General features: G+C 47.2%; 4 protein-coding genes across 6 annotated transcripts; 1 reads left to right on the forward strand and 3 right to left on the reverse strand.

The window, feature by feature from the left end:
• Positions 1-11: 11 nt before the first annotated feature.
• LOC103983592 (uncharacterized) lies at positions 12-3230 on the reverse strand. The gene is made up of 4 exons (XM_065181352.1): positions 3021-3230; positions 2466-2882; positions 2136-2370; positions 12-342 (listed from the first exon to the last, which is right to left on the reverse strand). Exons 1-3 carry the CDS (start codon positions 3129-3131, stop codon positions 2179-2181), a joined length of 720 nt encoding a protein of 239 aa, XP_065037424.1. The 5' UTR covers positions 3132-3230; the 3' UTR covers positions 12-342; positions 2136-2178.
• An 866-nt stretch (positions 3231-4096) lies between these two features.
• LOC108952853 (dof zinc finger protein DOF3.4-like) lies at positions 4097-5189 on the reverse strand. The gene has a single exon (XM_018826189.2). The coding sequence runs from the start codon at positions 5055-5057 to the stop codon at positions 4380-4382; it is 678 nt and encodes a 225-aa protein (XP_018681734.2). The 5' UTR covers positions 5058-5189; the 3' UTR covers positions 4097-4379.
• Positions 5190-8266: 3077 nt separating this feature from the next.
• On the reverse strand, positions 8267-10385 carry LOC103983591 (CCG-binding protein 1). The gene is made up of 3 exons (XM_009400828.3): positions 10083-10385; positions 8860-8933; positions 8267-8769 (listed from the first exon to the last, which is right to left on the reverse strand). Exons 1-3 carry the CDS (start codon positions 10321-10323, stop codon positions 8419-8421), a joined length of 666 nt encoding a protein of 221 aa, XP_009399103.2. The 5' UTR covers positions 10324-10385; the 3' UTR covers positions 8267-8418.
• Positions 10386-11799: 1414 nt separating this feature from the next.
• Positions 11800-16310, forward strand: LOC135672884 (uncharacterized). 3 transcript variants are annotated; one of them, XM_065181353.1, is made up of 2 exons: positions 11800-12504; positions 12645-16310. In XM_065181353.1, exon 2 carries the CDS (start codon positions 12681-12683, stop codon positions 15564-15566), a length of 2886 nt encoding a protein of 961 aa, XP_065037425.1. In that variant the 5' UTR covers positions 11800-12504; positions 12645-12680; the 3' UTR covers positions 15567-16310. The 3 variants fall into 3 exon arrangements, with proteins under 3 accessions (XP_065037425.1, XP_065037426.1, XP_065037427.1); XM_065181354.1 differs by having other exon boundaries at positions 11800-12491; XM_065181355.1 differs by having other exon boundaries at positions 11800-12358.
• Positions 16311-16804: the final 494 nt, after the last annotated feature.

Consider the following 16804-nt stretch of genomic DNA (forward strand, 5'->3'; position numbering starts at 1 on the left):
ATCCCATGGCATCATTTGAACATCTTGTCATTCTTCAGTGTGTTAGGGTTCTAAAGCACTTAGTTGAGGTTTAGTGACTACAAACCTTTAGAGGACTGTTGACAGACTTTTGCTGTTGGTGCTGCGCGTAGATGGTTAACCTGATTGTATCTGCCAATGCTGCGCTAGGTTTTGATCATCAGAAGAAACTATGCAAAAAAAAGAGGAAGATCTTATATTTTAAGAAAGAAATCCTTCCTTCTTTCTCTTCTTTCCTTTCAAATTTCCTTCTCCCTGTCTTCTGCTCTTAGAAAAACCATAGGACTTTTCATAGACTAGCTGGTTTAGAAATTCTTCATGATGCTGCATAAAAGAATGTAGCTATAAAACAAATAATGGATATAACGAAGGAACGTGTATAAACATATCTATTATGACCAGGATAATATGGATTAATAGAATCTACCAGGAAAATTCAACTTTTATTTATAATTTTTATCACTGTCAAGTTACGGCGAAAAATCATCCACGCCCATAGTAAGTGAAAATAAAGAGGCAAATTTCATAAAAAATGATATAAAATATGAAAACAAATAAATGGTACCTAAATATAATAATAAATCATTAATCTACTTAATAGTTAAAACCATTTAAGTCTGGGCCAATTATTCATCTTGACTGTGAACTTAAGCTGTTCCATGCTACCGTGAACAGGATGATTCTCAAACTAAATATTATAAGCACATGAAGTAACCAACACTTCCAGAAAGTGATGATGAAGGGATTTAATCAAATATAGGTACAACATTTGTATTGTTTTATTACGGATGTTCTGTGGAATCCGATGATTAGCATTGAAAGGGCCTTACCGATGGCCAAAAATGAAAACTCTAAGTTTGTCAATTTTTATGAGAAAGCCTTGACGATCAAAAACAGCAGCAGAGCAAACATTTATTTAAAGAAGTCTGTTTCACTAGATGGAAATAAGAATAATGTGCCAGATAATGTTTGATGAACAATAGATCAGAATTAAACAATAATGTCGGGTGGGTGCAGTTGAGAGCAATGTAGCAAGAATTCCATATATCCTATTATAAAGCATAGCTTTGCATCTATTCCAAAAAGACACAAGGTCTGCAAGATGGCAATGCTCAACATTGAGGGACCCAGGTAGACAAAACAATCATATTAGGAAAGGTAACATTGAGTTGAGCCATAAAGGATGAGTGTGAGAAACAAGATAATCAGATGAGCTGCCACAAGATTAACAATGGATATGAAGAAACGGCACCGGCATGATTCATAAAATTGCTTGTGAAGAATCCATTAACTTGAGTCAGAATCTGAGTGGACCTATAGAAGGATGAGGAGAAGACTTAGCGGTAGTCACCATGGGATATCACTTGATGTAAGGACCTGGAAAAACTTGCAAAAAACACAGGACGCAGCCCTCCAAAGTAAACTCTCTAGAGATATCACTTGATGTAGTTTATTTCACACTTCATCCGATAGCTCCATGCACTTTATCTTTATAGTGCTTCTTTAGTAACAAGCAATCAACCGCTGAGGTCTTACTTACATCACCATATTATATGTTAAACATCTGATGAAATCTTAGACAATTTTCAATTTCTCCATGGTGTTTAAACAGCATATATGAAAGACAGAAGAGTGTTTCTTAAATATCCTTAAAGCTACTTGCTGCCCTGGTGCCATGACATGATACCGATCAAACAGCCCAATGCTAAACACATTTGGATCACCTTATTCAGCAATTGATTCATAAATAACAATCACTTTATTTTAAATTTCACTTGTTCTCCGTCAAGGCTGTTGCTTCCGTCACAAATCCTGATATATAAATGACTACCAATTAAAATACTCATTTTCCAAATTGATCCAACTGTGTTCTTTAGTTGCATATAAGAACGCTATCGTGCAACAAAGCTAAAAGAAGATCGTGTTAATTAGCCAGTTGTCAGTTTAGGAATGAAGAGACTGAGTAATTAATATACGAGGCAGTCTGTTCCAGTTATGCCAAATGATCACGCTAGGAAAAGGAAAGAAAAAATAATTGCTATATTATACTACAATATGAAAGATCTGCTTGTACCTCGATTCCACCTACGGTGAACTTATTATGAGAAGATAAATACCTGTTCTTTAAACCGTACAAAGATGAGCCAAATAAACAACCACTTATAAAGAAGCTCCTGGTACCGCATTAGGCCTTCTGTACCACATAAATATTAGCCAAATAGTCCTCCAAAGACCACCATTAGCAAGGTGAGGAATTAATAACCGCCCCCAGTATGGATAAGACGGGCCGGGCAATTTGAGCAATGCGAAGAAGCTCGCAATCAGAAGCAAATGCCAGGGAAGCCCTCCTTCCTAAGAAAGGCAACCAAACGTTAGAAGCACATTGGTATCAGGAGCAAGGCTCATAAAACTCCGACGAACAAGAAACAATCGAGTATCAATCAAACCTTGAGATCTGACGAAAACTGCTCGGCAGCATCCTTAAGGCACCCAGCAACTGCAAACCCAACGACGACCGGAATCGGTATCACACCCATCTTTCTCTCATGGGCGCAGTATGACATCTCGCTGAGGGAAGTGACGGCTAGAAGAGGCACACTGAGATACTTGGCAACCGCCCAGACAAGCTCACAGATGATGTTCTGAAAGCTCCATAGCACTCTCATCCAGGGAAAGCTCTTAACTGGTTGAGGAAATCCATCGAACAGCTTACGGATGACATCCATACTTAATCTCGTCGAACCATCAGAATCCCCAGAACCTGCTGCACTCATCGCAAGCGGAACGACGCATCTCCCGCCACGGGACTTGGAAAAGCCGCAACTTCCTGTTGTCGGAGGCAGGGATAGAATTGGCCGTTGGACCTGTACGAGAGTGAGAAATCGTGAGGATGAAGAGTCAAGATTTGATGCGCACGAACCACGGGAAGTGAATGAATAGAAAAAGAAGAAGATAATTTTAACAGCCACAAGAGATTGGGCAAAAAGTGATGCGGGATTTGCCGTGGATATGCGAAAAGCGGCGTAGACATTTGGCTTCGGAGCGGCTGGGCTGGATGAGGAAGGACGAGGAGGTGGCGGGGGAAGGGGGAGCGGGGAGAGAAGGGAAGACATCGCCTCGGCCGACGGCTCGGAGTTGGCGAACCCCGGTCTGCTCTATCTGTGTTGAGGGATTAGCCTATTCCTAGGAGCCGACCTAGTTATCCCCGGCGTGCACGAGAAGAGGAGTTCATGAGGGCATCTCGTAAGCACGTGCCACGCGTGTGGCTAGCTCTATTTGGTTGGCAACGGGTATTGCTTTGAACTCAATTCAATTGAATCTTTATTTAGATTTTTGGGAGAACTCCATAAATCAAACGCGGAGTGACGAGGATAATAATTGCGATAAGACTCACGTGACGTCAGCTGTCCCAAATAATACCTCACAATACCTAGTCAACGTAGATCGGAACGTTAACCGAGGCACATTAACATCCTGCTCAGACTCAGATCCCTCACGCCACGCTAACGTCGGTGTGAGACGCTATCAGAAGTACGATCCTGCTCCCTGCAGCAGGCACATCAGGCAACGATAACTCTCACTATAAAAACTCTCACGTTCCGAAGGGAAGGAGGGGAGGGAAAAGCACTACTTAGCTAAAGAATTCCCCTGTCACTATCTTCTAACTTGATCGTCGACCCGACCTGCATGCAGGAACGAAGACGGAGCACCTCCCACTGCGCGTCCAAGCTAGGAGCCCCTCCCGGAGGAAACGGTGACCCTGTCCCGATCAGACCACCGCATCAGATCACCTTAGTGGACTCGAAGATTGTCCCGGGAAGATCCCCCATCATCCGGACTCGAACCGAGCCGCGTCGGCCCCGAGGCCACGACTTAAAGTTGTTTCCCACGACACGAAGTTTAATAGATGACAAATTTATAGCTTCAATTTATTTTTTCTTACGATGAAAATAGCTCCTATAAGCATAAAAAAATCTTCCATTCGTTGGCACGGATGAATTATGTCGTTCTGTTCGATTTGCTAATTAGAAAGATTGATTACGTGAACACAGTGGTGCTTAAAATGAATTAGGCGGTCTAAATAAAAACCAGGAGGCATCATTAGAAGCAGTAACAACGTCAATTATACACTAAGCTCGACAAGGATTAGCACGTACTTAACCTAACCAACTCCTCCCTCAAATCCCACACCCTAACGAGTACCGTCTAATCCGCCTCCACACACGTCTTGAGATGTTCGACGTAATCGACATGCATGAGCTATGTGCCGTACAACCCGAGATGGACGCCTGCGAGCAACACGCCGTGGGCCGTACATAAGCAAACCAAAACTGGAATGACCCCGCCGATCCACCGCCCGGTTAGCTCACCTCCCTCGCCGGCCCGGCTCCACCCTCCGCCGGAGCGGAGATGGCGAGGTCCGGCCACGCCGCCTCGGCCGGGCCCGTGCCCGGAGCCGCGAGGCAGTTCCCTCCCTCGCCGTTGCCGACCCGCCACGCTTCCGCGGCCTCGTCCAGCAGCGACGGCGGCCACAGTAGGGTGGGCGCCAGCCCGAAACCCATCTCCTCCGCAGCGCCGGCGCCGCACCCGAGCCCCAGACCGAGCCCCAGGCCGAAGCCGCCCCGGCAGGAGAGGAACGGCTCGTCGAGCCCCAGGAGCCCGGCCTGGACCGGGCCGCTGGGGAGCAGTGGGCCTTGCCCGAGTTCCGCGGACTGCGGCGCCGGCGGAGGGTGGCCAGGGAGAGCGCGGCCGGGCCTCAAAGCCGCGACGACGACGGCGTCGGCGGCGGCGGGGCCCGGGGAGGGGCGGAGGCGCTTGCGGGAGGAGCCGCCGATGGGGACGTTTCGGAGGGAGCCGCCGAGGGTCCAGTAGCGGCGGCACGACTTGCAGAAGTGGCGGGGCTGTGACATGTTGTAGTTGTTGTAGTAGCAGAACTTGGTATCCCGCGACTCGCACCGCGGGCACCTCTCCCTCGCCTCCGCCACGGCCGGCTTTCCCTCCGCCGGCCGTCGCCGCCCCTCTCTGGACTCCACCGGCATCCCGATCGGTTCACCCTCTCGCTTCTCAGATTCTCCCTGAACACGGTTTAAGATCTCAAAGCGTGGGTGGTTGTGGGGTTCGCTCTCAGGGTTTATGGGCGCTACAGTTGGCGTTTATATGGATAAGGAGAGTCTCATTGGGAGGCGCAAGGAAGAAAGAGACGAACATATTCCACGTCGCTGTCTCCTCGTGTACGGAGTGGCTTCAAAGGCTGAGTTGATGAGGAGGGAGGAGGGATCCCTTAAATCGCCGTGGACACTAGTGATTAAGGCGAGGAGAAGCTGATCACTTTTGGCTTTGGTTTGGCGTCTCCATCCGCTCTCTTTCCTGCCTTCAATCACGGTCATATCTGAACGAGAACAGTTTCACAACAGTGTGTGAGATATCGCACTCCATTCTTGAGGCAGCGTCCGTGGCCAGTAGTCGACCAGTGTTCATATTGCAGTAAGCATCTCTGCCGGGGGAGCGGGAAGGTGGCCGCCTGAGGCCATGCCATGTGGGGGCGGTCGCTGCCTCAGCCACAGGATTCCGGGGCCCCACCTGAGCTTCCAGTAGCCGACTGACACGCTGGGACGGCTGACTGGATGCTGCGGGAGTAGGCGCCATGGCCGCTGCTGCAACCTTGGCTGCTAGCATTTGGAATCTTCTGACATGGTGGATCGAGGGAGGAGCTCTTTCCCATTGGTATGTTGGCATGGCGTGGATACGGAGGAGAGGGTGGGAGGAGATAACCCCTCCTGCATGAGGACGAAAGCCCCAGTCTGATCATGAGCTCCGCAACAGGCCTCTGTCACTGTTAACCAAAACAGTGCTAGCATCAGTGTACGAAGAATGATACAGTATACATATATACACACACATCTCAACCCACCGAGTAATTCTTGCACACAAACAGCATCTTTCTCTCACTTTTTACCGAGTGTTAACATCAATTACAGACGCAAGCTGAGCTCCAACAATGGACACCGAACGCGGATGAAGTTGCAAAAGATATGGATCGACAAAGGAGAGGATAGCGGATGTGACTGTCACTGCCTGATCTCACAGGCCCCCATTTATACATGAGCGTACAGCACCAACATGCATGAATGGCATCTACAAGTCATTTCATGTCAGTCTCTACGACCGCCTGCTGTCGTCGAGTCCTTATCGAACACATGATGCATGTTTGAATGGCGAAAATTGAATCTTCTTCTCCTTATCAAAAGCATGTGAGAGATGATCATTTCTTTCACTTTTTTAGATCAAACAAAAAGATCGATTTAACGGTCGTGATGTCGTTATTTAGAACACTGCACCTTCCGCCATATAAAAGAAGAGGAAAAGAAGAACGCCTACATGGGAGCTGTACTGAGTAGCGGAGAAGGGATTGGTAAGTGAGAGGTGGGAGCGGGTGACAGGATCCTGGCGCAGCAATAATTGAGGGGAGGGGAGGGGAGGGGGGGAGCTCGGGAATGCGCCGAGCTCGAGGAGCGGATTCGCTGCTGACGGGTGGCGGTGAGGTGCGGTACGGCGCGGGGAGGCTGACGGGGCGATGTAGACGACGACAGCCACTCCACCGTCGCGTTCACGGGCTCCTCGGTCACGCCGCCGAGGGCCGGGAGGACTGGCCCGCCACCCGAGGAGTCGTTCGAGGTGGGGGGGTGGCTGGCAAGCTGCCGCCCCCGGGCCCGGGTGCGTTCACGGCTGCCTGGGGAGGCGGGGAACGGACGCGCGTTGCGCCCCCTCTTGACGTCCCTGGACCGACGGCATGCTACTGCTCCCGACCATCATGCCGCTGTTGCTTTTGAGGGAACCTTTGGATGCTGTGGCTGTTGATCGCCACAATGATAAAGCGAATCATCTACATGATGTTTGGGGGACACCAACAAATGGCAATTGGCTAACGTACAATGGCCCTTCTTTCTTTTCTATATAGGTTGCTTCCTGTATGTTTGTCATTTGGAGACACAGTAATTCTTACATGACAACTGATAAGATTGTTTCCTGTTATTCTTCTCATATTTTCCTATTATTCTTATTACTACAATATCTTTAAATTACATAGATGTCTTGATTTTAAAGATGAGTTTCCGTTTTATTGCAAGGAAAGATAGAAGGTGATGAGGATGATAATTATGATAAGACCTGTGTGACATCAGCCGACGCCCCACGTCTCTGTCGGGTTGACAACGCCTGGCCCACACGGGTCGCAACGCCAACCGAGACCCATTAATGACCGCTCAGGCTCGATCCCTCACGCCACGCCAACAGCCCCACGTCTCTGTCGGGCTGACAACGCCTGGCCCACACGGGTCGCAACGCCAACCGAGACCCATTAATGACCGCTCAGGCTCGATCCCTCACGCCACGCCAACAGCCCCACGTCTCTGTCGGGTTGACAACGCCTGGCCCACACGGGTCGCAACGCCAACCGAGACCCATTAACGACCGCTCAGGCTCGATCCCTCACGCCACGCCAACAGCCATGTCAGACGTCATCAGAAGGTACGATCCTGCCCCCGACGAGCAGACACGTCATGTGACACTAAACTCCCCTATAAATACCCACACGCTCTGGGCGCCAGGGGGGAAGAGAGGAGGAGAGATAACAAATTCCCTGTGACTATTCACTGACTTAACCATCGGAGGGGTCGGGTCGAGCATCTCGACCCATGCTCGACCTGACCTGTGTGCAGGGACGAAGACGAGGCGACCCTCTCCGAACGCACCGGCTAGGAGCTCCCTCCAGAAGAAAACGACGACCCACCTCCACGACCGAATCGACCCGAGTCGGCTACCTCCGCAGTCCCGAGGAACCCCCCCTGAGATATCCCCCGTCATCCGGACCCGAACCGTGCCGCGTCGACCCTAAGGTCACGGCTTAAAGTTGTTTACACCAACGGAAGGAAAACAAAATTACAAAAAAAAGGGTTGATTGGGAGGTGAAAAATAAGATATTGGTGTTTGGTTTATGAAAATGATTGAGGAATAATGAGACTTGGTTCTTTGTAGGGATTTAAACAATCCAATCATCCTCCTCTTCACCTTCGTGGTGGTGGTTTAGCAGTGTCTCTTAGGCTCATAAGCTCATGCTCAAGCACTGCACTACAAACAGGAATATATATTCATCCTCCTTCACAAAAATAGCACTGGATGTAGCTTAGAGAGAGATTTCGACAGTGTAATTATCAGATGCAATCCAAATCAATGTTACACAAATGGAGCATAGATAAGCTTTTCTTGTAACTTCATTACCTGTTCATTATTAACGTAACAGAGATAGAGTGATGAAGCCACACTCGGCTGCTCAACAACAACGATCATGACTAAACTAGCATGTACACGTGCCATACTTCAGCTGCTGATACCAGAAACAAATCAATCGGTCTCATGGTCTGGGGCTTGTGTGTACCAAGCAGGAAGCCTCCCTTTGCTTCTGAGTAGTTTGGTGAAAGGAGAATCAGGCATTCTGGCCTTTTCGGCTTCTTCAAGCTCTTCCGCCGTCGGGGGCAATCCATCAGGAACAGGAAAAGGTCTCTCTCTTTCGGTAACTGAGGTTACCGGTTTGGGTTGTGGAATTTCTTTTTCTTTCTTATTTAGCATTGCTTGTGGAATTTCTTTTTCTTTGTTATTTAGCATTGCTGTGAGGCCATGCAAATAGCCGATCAGCGACTTGATTCCACCAGCCTGCCATACAAACTTCTCCACATCTTCTTTTGGCAATTTCTCCTGCAATTATGCAAAAGAAAACAATGAGCGAAGAGCGATAACATCGTACAACACCTTAATAATTGGCCATTCTGTTCCAAGAACGCATACTTCAAGATCTTTCAGCTCAAAATAGGCCCTCCAACAGCTGTGGCAATCATCACCTTCGAGCGTTGTGCAGTAATCTGCAAGAACAAGAAAGGTGGCATATATTAGCATGCCAAACGAAGTCTAACGAGAAGCAGATATCCCTCCAACTCAATCTAACAAAATTGGAGAATCCCATCAATTAGTGAAGAAACAGGAATAGAAGTCGCGAGCAACATGACATTTCTACTAGCTATTTAGAAACACCATGCTGTCATTTTGAATGGATGAAATGCTTGGGTGAATGCTACTAATATTTGGCATTGATGAAACAAAGTCGGTACAAACTTGGAAGAAGTACTGTAAAATAAATGATCCAGTGGTGACACTAATATGATAGTCCAGGGACATTATCCATTTATAATTTATGTGGCTCTTCATGAAGACCTGATCATGCCCCCAATGCAGATCATAAATCAATTTGTTCACATTTTAATCAAAGCTTTACCATGTATGAACTCACTTGGATGAAGAATCAAAATTTGACCGCAACAAAAAGGGTCGGGTCACCTGGATGAACGAAATCAGAAACATCCTATGTATAACATGGAAGACACAAATCAGAGCTAGAAAAAAAAAAGGTGGTTCTTTCTAGGACAAGATGACAAGAGCTGATAAAGGGTGTACAAGGTTCATTATGCTAAGATCAGAGACAGAATGATATGCACTCTCAAAGTTCTATATGCCGGTTTAGGCTACAACAGTCCAATACTAATCTCTGTCCTTATTGCTATCTCCCGAGCTTCCAATATTCATCAGTGACAAACATCTAAATTTTATGCCAGATGTGGATTCCTGAAAGATATCCCTAGGCAATTTATCTAATTTCACAGTTCAATATTGCAAATTGACGCGCAGATGAGGTCAGGCTTGCAAACATGTCACCTTGCTAATTATTACCTTTCTGGCTCGATTCAGTAATTAAGTAGATATTTACCATATCTTCGTCCGGAAGATTAGCTGATCGAAGGTGCAACAAGTCATTTCTAGCACAGATGTGCCTGTAAATCTAAGTAGTCGTTCTCAATTCCCATATTTTACTGTCTTTTAGTTCACAAGTAGAACCCTCAACATCAATTTAGGGCTAAAAAAATCACGACTTTAAGATAAATCAACAGTAACATTGTGTACACCCAAATCCGCAAAGACAAGAACACTAGAGAAACCAACGATTGCAGAGTGCGTACCGCTGAGGTCGTTCTTGGTCTTCTGCAAGAAAGGCGGATCCTTGAGCCACCGCTCGATGCGGCTCCTGCTGAAAGGCTCGAGCTTGGGGATGGACGCGTGGCTCCGCTGCGCGTCGCAGAGGACGGTCGATCTAGGGGTCGGCCTCGACGACCGCGACGAGAGGTCGGGCCCGGCGACCTCCAGCGCGAAGGCCGGACACGAATGGAGCGGCGGAGATCGGAGAGCAACCGATCCGAGCATCTTAGTCTTCCAATTCCTCCTCTTCGTCTCGGCGAGGCAGAGCTTTATGCAAGCAAAAGGAAGGATAAGGCACACTTTTATTAATAGCATTAATATCTTAAAAGATATTTACTAAACATACGTCCAAAACAGAAACCGACAAAGGGACCCACGAAAGATGAGGCAAGGTATTACGTGACGTGGCAAGAAGGTGGGGTCGCGGTAGGAAAAACTGGGCGTATTATTTTGATTTCTATTTTTCTGATCAGGTCAAACGGAGGGGGAGTAATCTGAGCCGTCGGAGACGAGCTAAACAGGGGAGCGATGCAGCGGGATACGGTCACCGTCTGCGAACCTTATCTTAATCCACATCTCCCCCGAGTTCACGGAGTTACATATGCCAGAATAGTGGACGTATCACCTGATGACGTGGCAGTCCGTAATTGGATGGCTCGATAGAAAATATCCTATGCAGAAAGAAGATATTTTATCGGACAAACTTGTCTGCTGTGTTATGTGGATGAAGACGACGTAAGAGTAAGCACATCAACTGTTATGGTCTTTGGGCCAATCGTTATTTCTTTGCCTTGGCACCCTCCACTAAACATATCAATGGATGTGGGCCAGGTTTCTTTCCATCTCCACCACCTGTTATGGTCTCCGAAGAAGACAACCGGCGGGGAACCCTAGAAGAAAGAGTGCACCGGGGAAGAACCGAGAGAACAGTGCCACAAACTTCGCTTCTTCTTTCTTCGACGCTTCAAACCATGCGTTCACGCCACCATTTTCCTAGTTAATACTCCCATTTGTATTAAACACACAGCAAGATATCAAATGACATTATCCACGGATCCAACCCAAATCATGAATATAACATTGTTGTGGTTTCAGGAATGATGATGAGTGAATGATAGTTTAGAGGGTGGTGGTCCAATTCGAGCTGGTGATCGATTAGAATAGATGATCTCATGGCGACAGATTTCAATGGGAGTGTCACCTTGTCACCCTGACAGCACAAAGCATGCTTGACTTTGCTTTGTGGACTTTTAGATGGTTTTTTGCCAATGCCCAAAGCTATGATTTGGGAACAATAATTTCATATGGCCTCTGCTTGTCATATCTCATGGCCACAATGAACCACTGTTTGTCGCAAAGAGACTGTGCTTAGCTACAACTAAAGGTCAAACCCAAGCAAGCAAGACCTGCAATCACTTCATGTGTCCTCTGGGACTTTGGCAAGTGTTCTTGGATTCATTCATGGATGGTGAGTGGTTGACTTCTAGCCGAAACCACGACATTTATTTGGCAAGATGTCCACCACCTCATGCGGCACACCCCGCTGAGGTCCGACTACATGTCGTTTAGTGGATGCTCGATAACAAGTCAATGAGCATCCCACTGGTGTAAGAACAGTATAAAGTCGATCGAACGATGAACTCGATTGTCTGTTTCTGTTTGTTTATTTGGTTTACTGTTTCCTTTTACTGATGATAGTCGAGGCGGAGGAGAAAGTGGGGGCAGCAAGTAGTTTCGTGTTGAGGTGGTGGTGGCTACAGTGGGCAGGGAAGGGTAGCGGGAGCACATAATCACTGCGTGTTTGGATGGATTGGCCATTGGAGTAATGGAGCTGATGGCCTGCTTTTAATATTTTGCAGGGAGGGAGTTGGTGGAGATAAGCAAGGAAAGAAAGAGAATATAGAAAGAGAGGGAAGGGAGGGGCAAGCACAGAGGAGTGGGGAGTGGAGAGTGAAGCAGAGATCATCCTCGATGGTGGTTTGCGGAACTGTGGCAGTGTTTAAGAAGGGAAAGATCTGCTCTTTGATCGAGTTGTTGAGGCTTTGCTGGATCTCCATTGCTTCCTTCTTCCTGGACCTTGTCCTGGTGGAGTTCGGCTCTTTGACCTCCTCTGATCTGGTGGAGGAAAAGGAAAAGGGGGTTGTGCCGAGGAATCATATTCTTTCTCTCCCTCTATTTTGCAGCTCTTGATTCCCTTCCTTTTTCCCCCCCTCTGCTCTTCTCCTTTTATCTGAGTGTGGTCTTCTCTTTGACAAATGAGGTTGGTGTCTTCACAAAGTTGGCACCTTTGGGCGATTTCAATGGAATCTCGGAGATTTTGAGTTTGAATGTTGCTCTTTTTAATCTCCTCCTTACCATTCGCAAAAGCAAAAGTTTGCCGAATCTCAATTTAGGTTTCTTTTCTTGGTTCGCTCTTTTGCCCCTCAAATCTCATCTTGAGCACCTTCGAGCTTGTGTTTCTGAAAGAAAGCTCAGATCTTTACCCTTTTTGTGCTCTTTTGAAGAGCGGTTTTTGATCTGATTCTTATGAACTGATGGCCTTCTAGGGTTCTTGGCTGGGAGGGCTTCGGTGAGCAGCACTCATGCATCTCTCTCTATGGAAGCCCATCTCACACTGCGCCGCCCTGATCCTCGACAGGAAGAACCGGTGGCAAGATGGCGGCGCCGGCAAGGGCCTGTCGGAGGAGGAGGCCAGGCGGCGACCCTCAATGCTCCGGCAGCTGCAGGAGAACAAACTCCGTGAGGCCCTGGAGGAGGCCTCCGAGGACGGCTCCCTATTCAAGTCCCAGGACATGGACCCCGAGACCTTCGGCAACCCCGACGACGGCTCCATCAGCCGGTCGAGATCGCTCGCCCGCCTCCGTGCCCAGCGGGAGTTCCTCCAGGCCACCGCCCTCGCCGCGGAGCGCACGTTCCTCACTGCTGATTCCATTCCCGCCCTCGATGAGGCTTTGTCCAAGTTCGTCACCATGTATCCCAAGTACGTTTCTTCGAACAAGATCGACAGGCTGAGATTGGACGAGTATTGCCACCTTTCGGACACCGGCGCCAAGGTATGCCTCGACTACTGCGGCTTTGGCTTGTTCTCCTACCTTCAGAGCTTCCAGAGCTGGGAGTCTTCGGCTATTAGCCTCTCCGAGATCACTGCTAACTTGACCAACCATTCTTTGTACGGCGGCGCTGATAAAGGCACCGCCGAGCACGACATCAAGACTCGGATAATGGACTACCTCAACATTCCCGAGAACGAGTATGGTTTGGTTTTCACTTTCAGCAGAGGTTCTGCTTTTAAATTGCTCGCAGAGACTTACCCATTTCATACGAACAAGAAGTTGCTGACGATGTTCGATCACGAAAGCCAGTCTGTGAATTGGATGGCTCAGAGTGCGAGGGAGAAGGGAGCCAAGGTGTACAGCGCATGGTTCAAGTGGCCGACGCTCAAGCTCTGTTCCACGGAGTTGAGGAAGCAGATCTCTGGCAAGAGGAGGAGGAAGAAGGACTCGGCTGCTGGGCTCTTTGTGTTCCCAGTCCAGTCTAGAGTGACTGGAGCAAAGTACTCGTACCAGTGGATGGCTTTGGCTCAGCAGAATAATTGGCATGTGTTGCTTGATGCTGGATCTTTGGGCCCCAAGGACATGGATTCTCTCGGACTGTCGCTATTCAGGCCAGATTTCATTATCACGTCGTTCTACCGCGTGTTTGGGTTTGATCCAACTGGTTTTGGATGTCTCCTGATCAAGAAATCTGTGATAGGAAGCTTGCAGAAGCAGAATGGTGGTACCGGATCAGGAATGGTGAGGATTGTTCCTGTGTTTCCTCAATATTTGAGTGACTCAGTGGATCGTCTGGATGTACCGGATGGAATCGAAGATGAAACTATCGACGGGAATGATGAATCTTTCATGCCCGACACTCACAGAGGATCGCAGTTGCCGTCTTTTTCAGGTGCATTCACTTCAGCTCAAGTGAGAGATGTGTTTGAGAGTGAGATTGATCAGGACAACAGCTCCGACCGTGATGGGGTGAGTACAATCTTTGAGGAGACCGAGAGCATTTCAGTTGGAGAGGTCATAAAGAGCCCAGTTTTTAGTGATGACGAATCATCCGACAGCTCCTTCTGGATTGATTTAGGTCAGAGTCCATTGGGATCAGACCATTCAGGGCAGTCGAACAAGGGGAAGTTGGGGTCTCCAACTCCACCTTCATGGTTTACCGGAAGGAAGAATCATAAAATGGTGTCACCAAAACTTGTTTCTAGTATGTCGAAGAGCCCCATATGTGATGATCATGTGCTATCCTTTGATGCAGCTGTCTTATCAGTCTCACAAGAACTAGACCATGCGAGGGAAGACCCAGGAGAAGGACCTTCACAAAATGGGCCAAAGCATGCACGCTTCCAGCGCATGGGTGAGATCGAGGAAGAACCCAAGGTAAAAGAAGCAACGGGAAAACGTGCTGTTAAGTTTTCTTATGCCGATGGGAGGATTGCTAGCTCAAGTTCTGTTTTCGGATGGCACGCTGGTCATGAGAATGGCTCAACTTCTGAAATATACCCTGAAAGCCATATCGAGGTGAAAGAGAGTGCCATAAGAAGGGAAACAGAAGGTGAGTTTCGGCTGTTAGGAAGGAGGGAGGGAAATAACAACAGGTTTGCAGGCAGTAAATTCTTAAGCGTGCAAGAGAATGAACGGGCGTCGAGCATGGATCGGAGGGTATCCTTCAGCATGGAGGATAACAGTACCACAGGATTTTCTTATCGTAATTCCGATGCAGGTGAAGCATCCGGTGATGCACCAGAGTATGATGAGGGCGATGATGATGATGCCATTTGTGATGGTGATAACATTGATGCCATTTGTGATGGTGATGATGATGATGCTCAAGAGTGGGCAAGATTGGAGCCTGAAATAATTTGCAGACACCTTGATCATGTGAACATGATGGGTCTCAACAAAACAACTCTAAGACTACGGTATCTGATCAACTGGCTCGTTACATCGTTGCTGCAGTTGCGATTACGAGATTCAGCTGGGGACAACGGTTTGCTTCTCGTCCAGATCTATGGCCCAAAGATCAAATACGAAAGGGGTGCAGCTGTGGCATTCAATGTGAAGGATGATAGTGGGGCGGTGATCAAACCAGAGATTGTTCAAAAGCTGGCCGAGAAAAATGGTCTTTCCTTGGGCATTGGCTATCTTAGTCATATAAGGGTCATGGACAATCAGAAACATTTACATGGAGAAGCTTCAACTGATGCTTCCTTGTATCGTCCTGCAAATAGTCGCCACGATAATAAGAATAACAGTAAGAATGTTGTGATCAGAGTGGAGGTCGTTACTGCTTCACTTGGGTACCTCACAAACTTTGAGGATGTTTACAGGATGTGGGCATTTGTGGCCAAGTTTCTGGATCCATCATTTGCTGAGACCGATAGATTATCCACCATTGCGGAGACTTCAGAAACATAGCCAGTGAAATATGTTTTTTTGCAGATTTTTACAAGATTCAAGTGCGACCAGCAACCTCCTACGCTGCTCAAACCAACAGAAACAGTCATGAACATTGTGATCAGGAGATGCAGATAATTAAAAATACAAGGGGAAAATGCAATCCTTTTATGTATCTCTTATGTGTTCTCAATAGTTTCCCTGTTTGGGAGAATGATAATTTGTGGTGCTTCAGGCCAACCTATATTCATTCTTGTCTTTTCGAGGTATCCATCATTTTGTTTGATGTAGAGTTTGAGGGGGCAAACCATGGCATCACAATGAGGTTGCTCCTTTGCATCACGAATGACTAGGGTTCGATCAATGGAAACAGCCTCACCACTTTGTATATGTGAGATCGCGGGTATCACCCTTCACCAAACGGCACGGCCCTTGGGTGGGAGCTCGTGTGCCGTCCGGGCTACCCTTTCTTTTTCCACAGTTTGCTTAAGCAATATGTAGAATCACAAAGTCATGAATGGATTTCTGTGTCAAATATATAGAATCACAAGGCAGAATATAGATTCTCATCATTCTGATTGGAAGATGGAACACTGCTCTCACTCTTTGTGTGTGTGTTTGTTTTATATCTGTAACTGTTGCTTTGTGGGATGCTTTGGAAGAGCTTTTGATGTGTAGTATTCTCTTTTAATAGTGTAATTTCTGCTATACAGTAAACCTTGATCTCTGTCTATATGGTATTTCTGCTGAAACATGGTCAATTTAGTAATTGTCAGAAATCAATAGATTGGCTGGAATCAGGATTAGTCCTGATTGAATGATTTGCTAATTACTACTATATTCTTTTTCCAGGTAAGTATCCTGTTAATGAGATTAGTCCTTGGTGTTTTTTGTATGTTCCCCAAATTTGCCATGAATGAGCTAAATATGTCACTTTTTTGGGTTGACCCAATGAGAAAAATTATCTCCATTATGGATTCTTAGCCTACATATTTTTGTCACTGCAACATTATCTCCATTGTGGATTTGGGGATACAAGAAACAATCTGATGGATAAAAGTGGAACTCCAGTTTTGTCAACAACAAAAATGTCATTATCTTCCATTCTCATGCATACATCCAACAAAGATCCACAGGAAAAGGTTTCCACAGAGATTGGTGTGTGCCATGTCAGAGAAAGTTGGAGCAACTGCTGGTGTTAGACATGATGAAACACTACCTCATCCACAAAAGGACACAGCACTTTGGGTTCTTTTGGT

This window comes from Musa acuminata, chromosome BXJ1-5, assembly GCF_036884655.1.
Source record: "Musa acuminata AAA Group cultivar baxijiao chromosome BXJ1-5, Cavendish_Baxijiao_AAA, whole genome shotgun sequence".
Taxonomy (NCBI): Eukaryota; Viridiplantae; Streptophyta; class Magnoliopsida; order Zingiberales; family Musaceae; genus Musa; species Musa acuminata.

Coding starts and splice junctions, on each gene's coding strand:
- LOC103983592 (XM_065181352.1), bottom strand. CDS start 3,131: ATGTCTTCCCTTCTCTCCCCGCTCCCCCTTCCCCCGCCACCTCCTCGT. Junction 2,883..3,020: donor CCGCTTTTCGCATATCCACG/GCAAATCCCGCA, acceptor ACTCTCGTACAG/GTCCAACGGCCAATTCTATC. Junction 2,371..2,465: donor AGTTTTCGTCAGATCTCAAG/GTTTGATTGATA, acceptor TGCCTTTCTTAG/GAAGGAGGGCTTCCCTGGCA.
- LOC108952853 (XM_018826189.2), bottom strand. CDS start 5,057: ATGCCGGTGGAGTCCAGAGAGGGGCGGCGACGGCCGGCGGAGGGAAAG.
- LOC103983591 (XM_009400828.3), bottom strand. CDS start 10,323: ATGCTCGGATCGGTTGCTCTCCGATCTCCGCCGCTCCATTCGTGTCCG. Junction 8,934..10,082: donor GACCAAGAACGACCTCAGCG/GTACGCACTCTG, acceptor TTGTTCTTGCAG/ATTACTGCACAACGCTCGAA. Junction 8,770..8,859: donor TTGAGCTGAAAGATCTTGAA/GTATGCGTTCTT, acceptor GCATAATTGCAG/GAGAAATTGCCAAAAGAAGA.
- LOC135672884 (XM_065181353.1), top strand. CDS start 12,681: ATGCATCTCTCTCTATGGAAGCCCATCTCACACTGCGCCGCCCTGATC.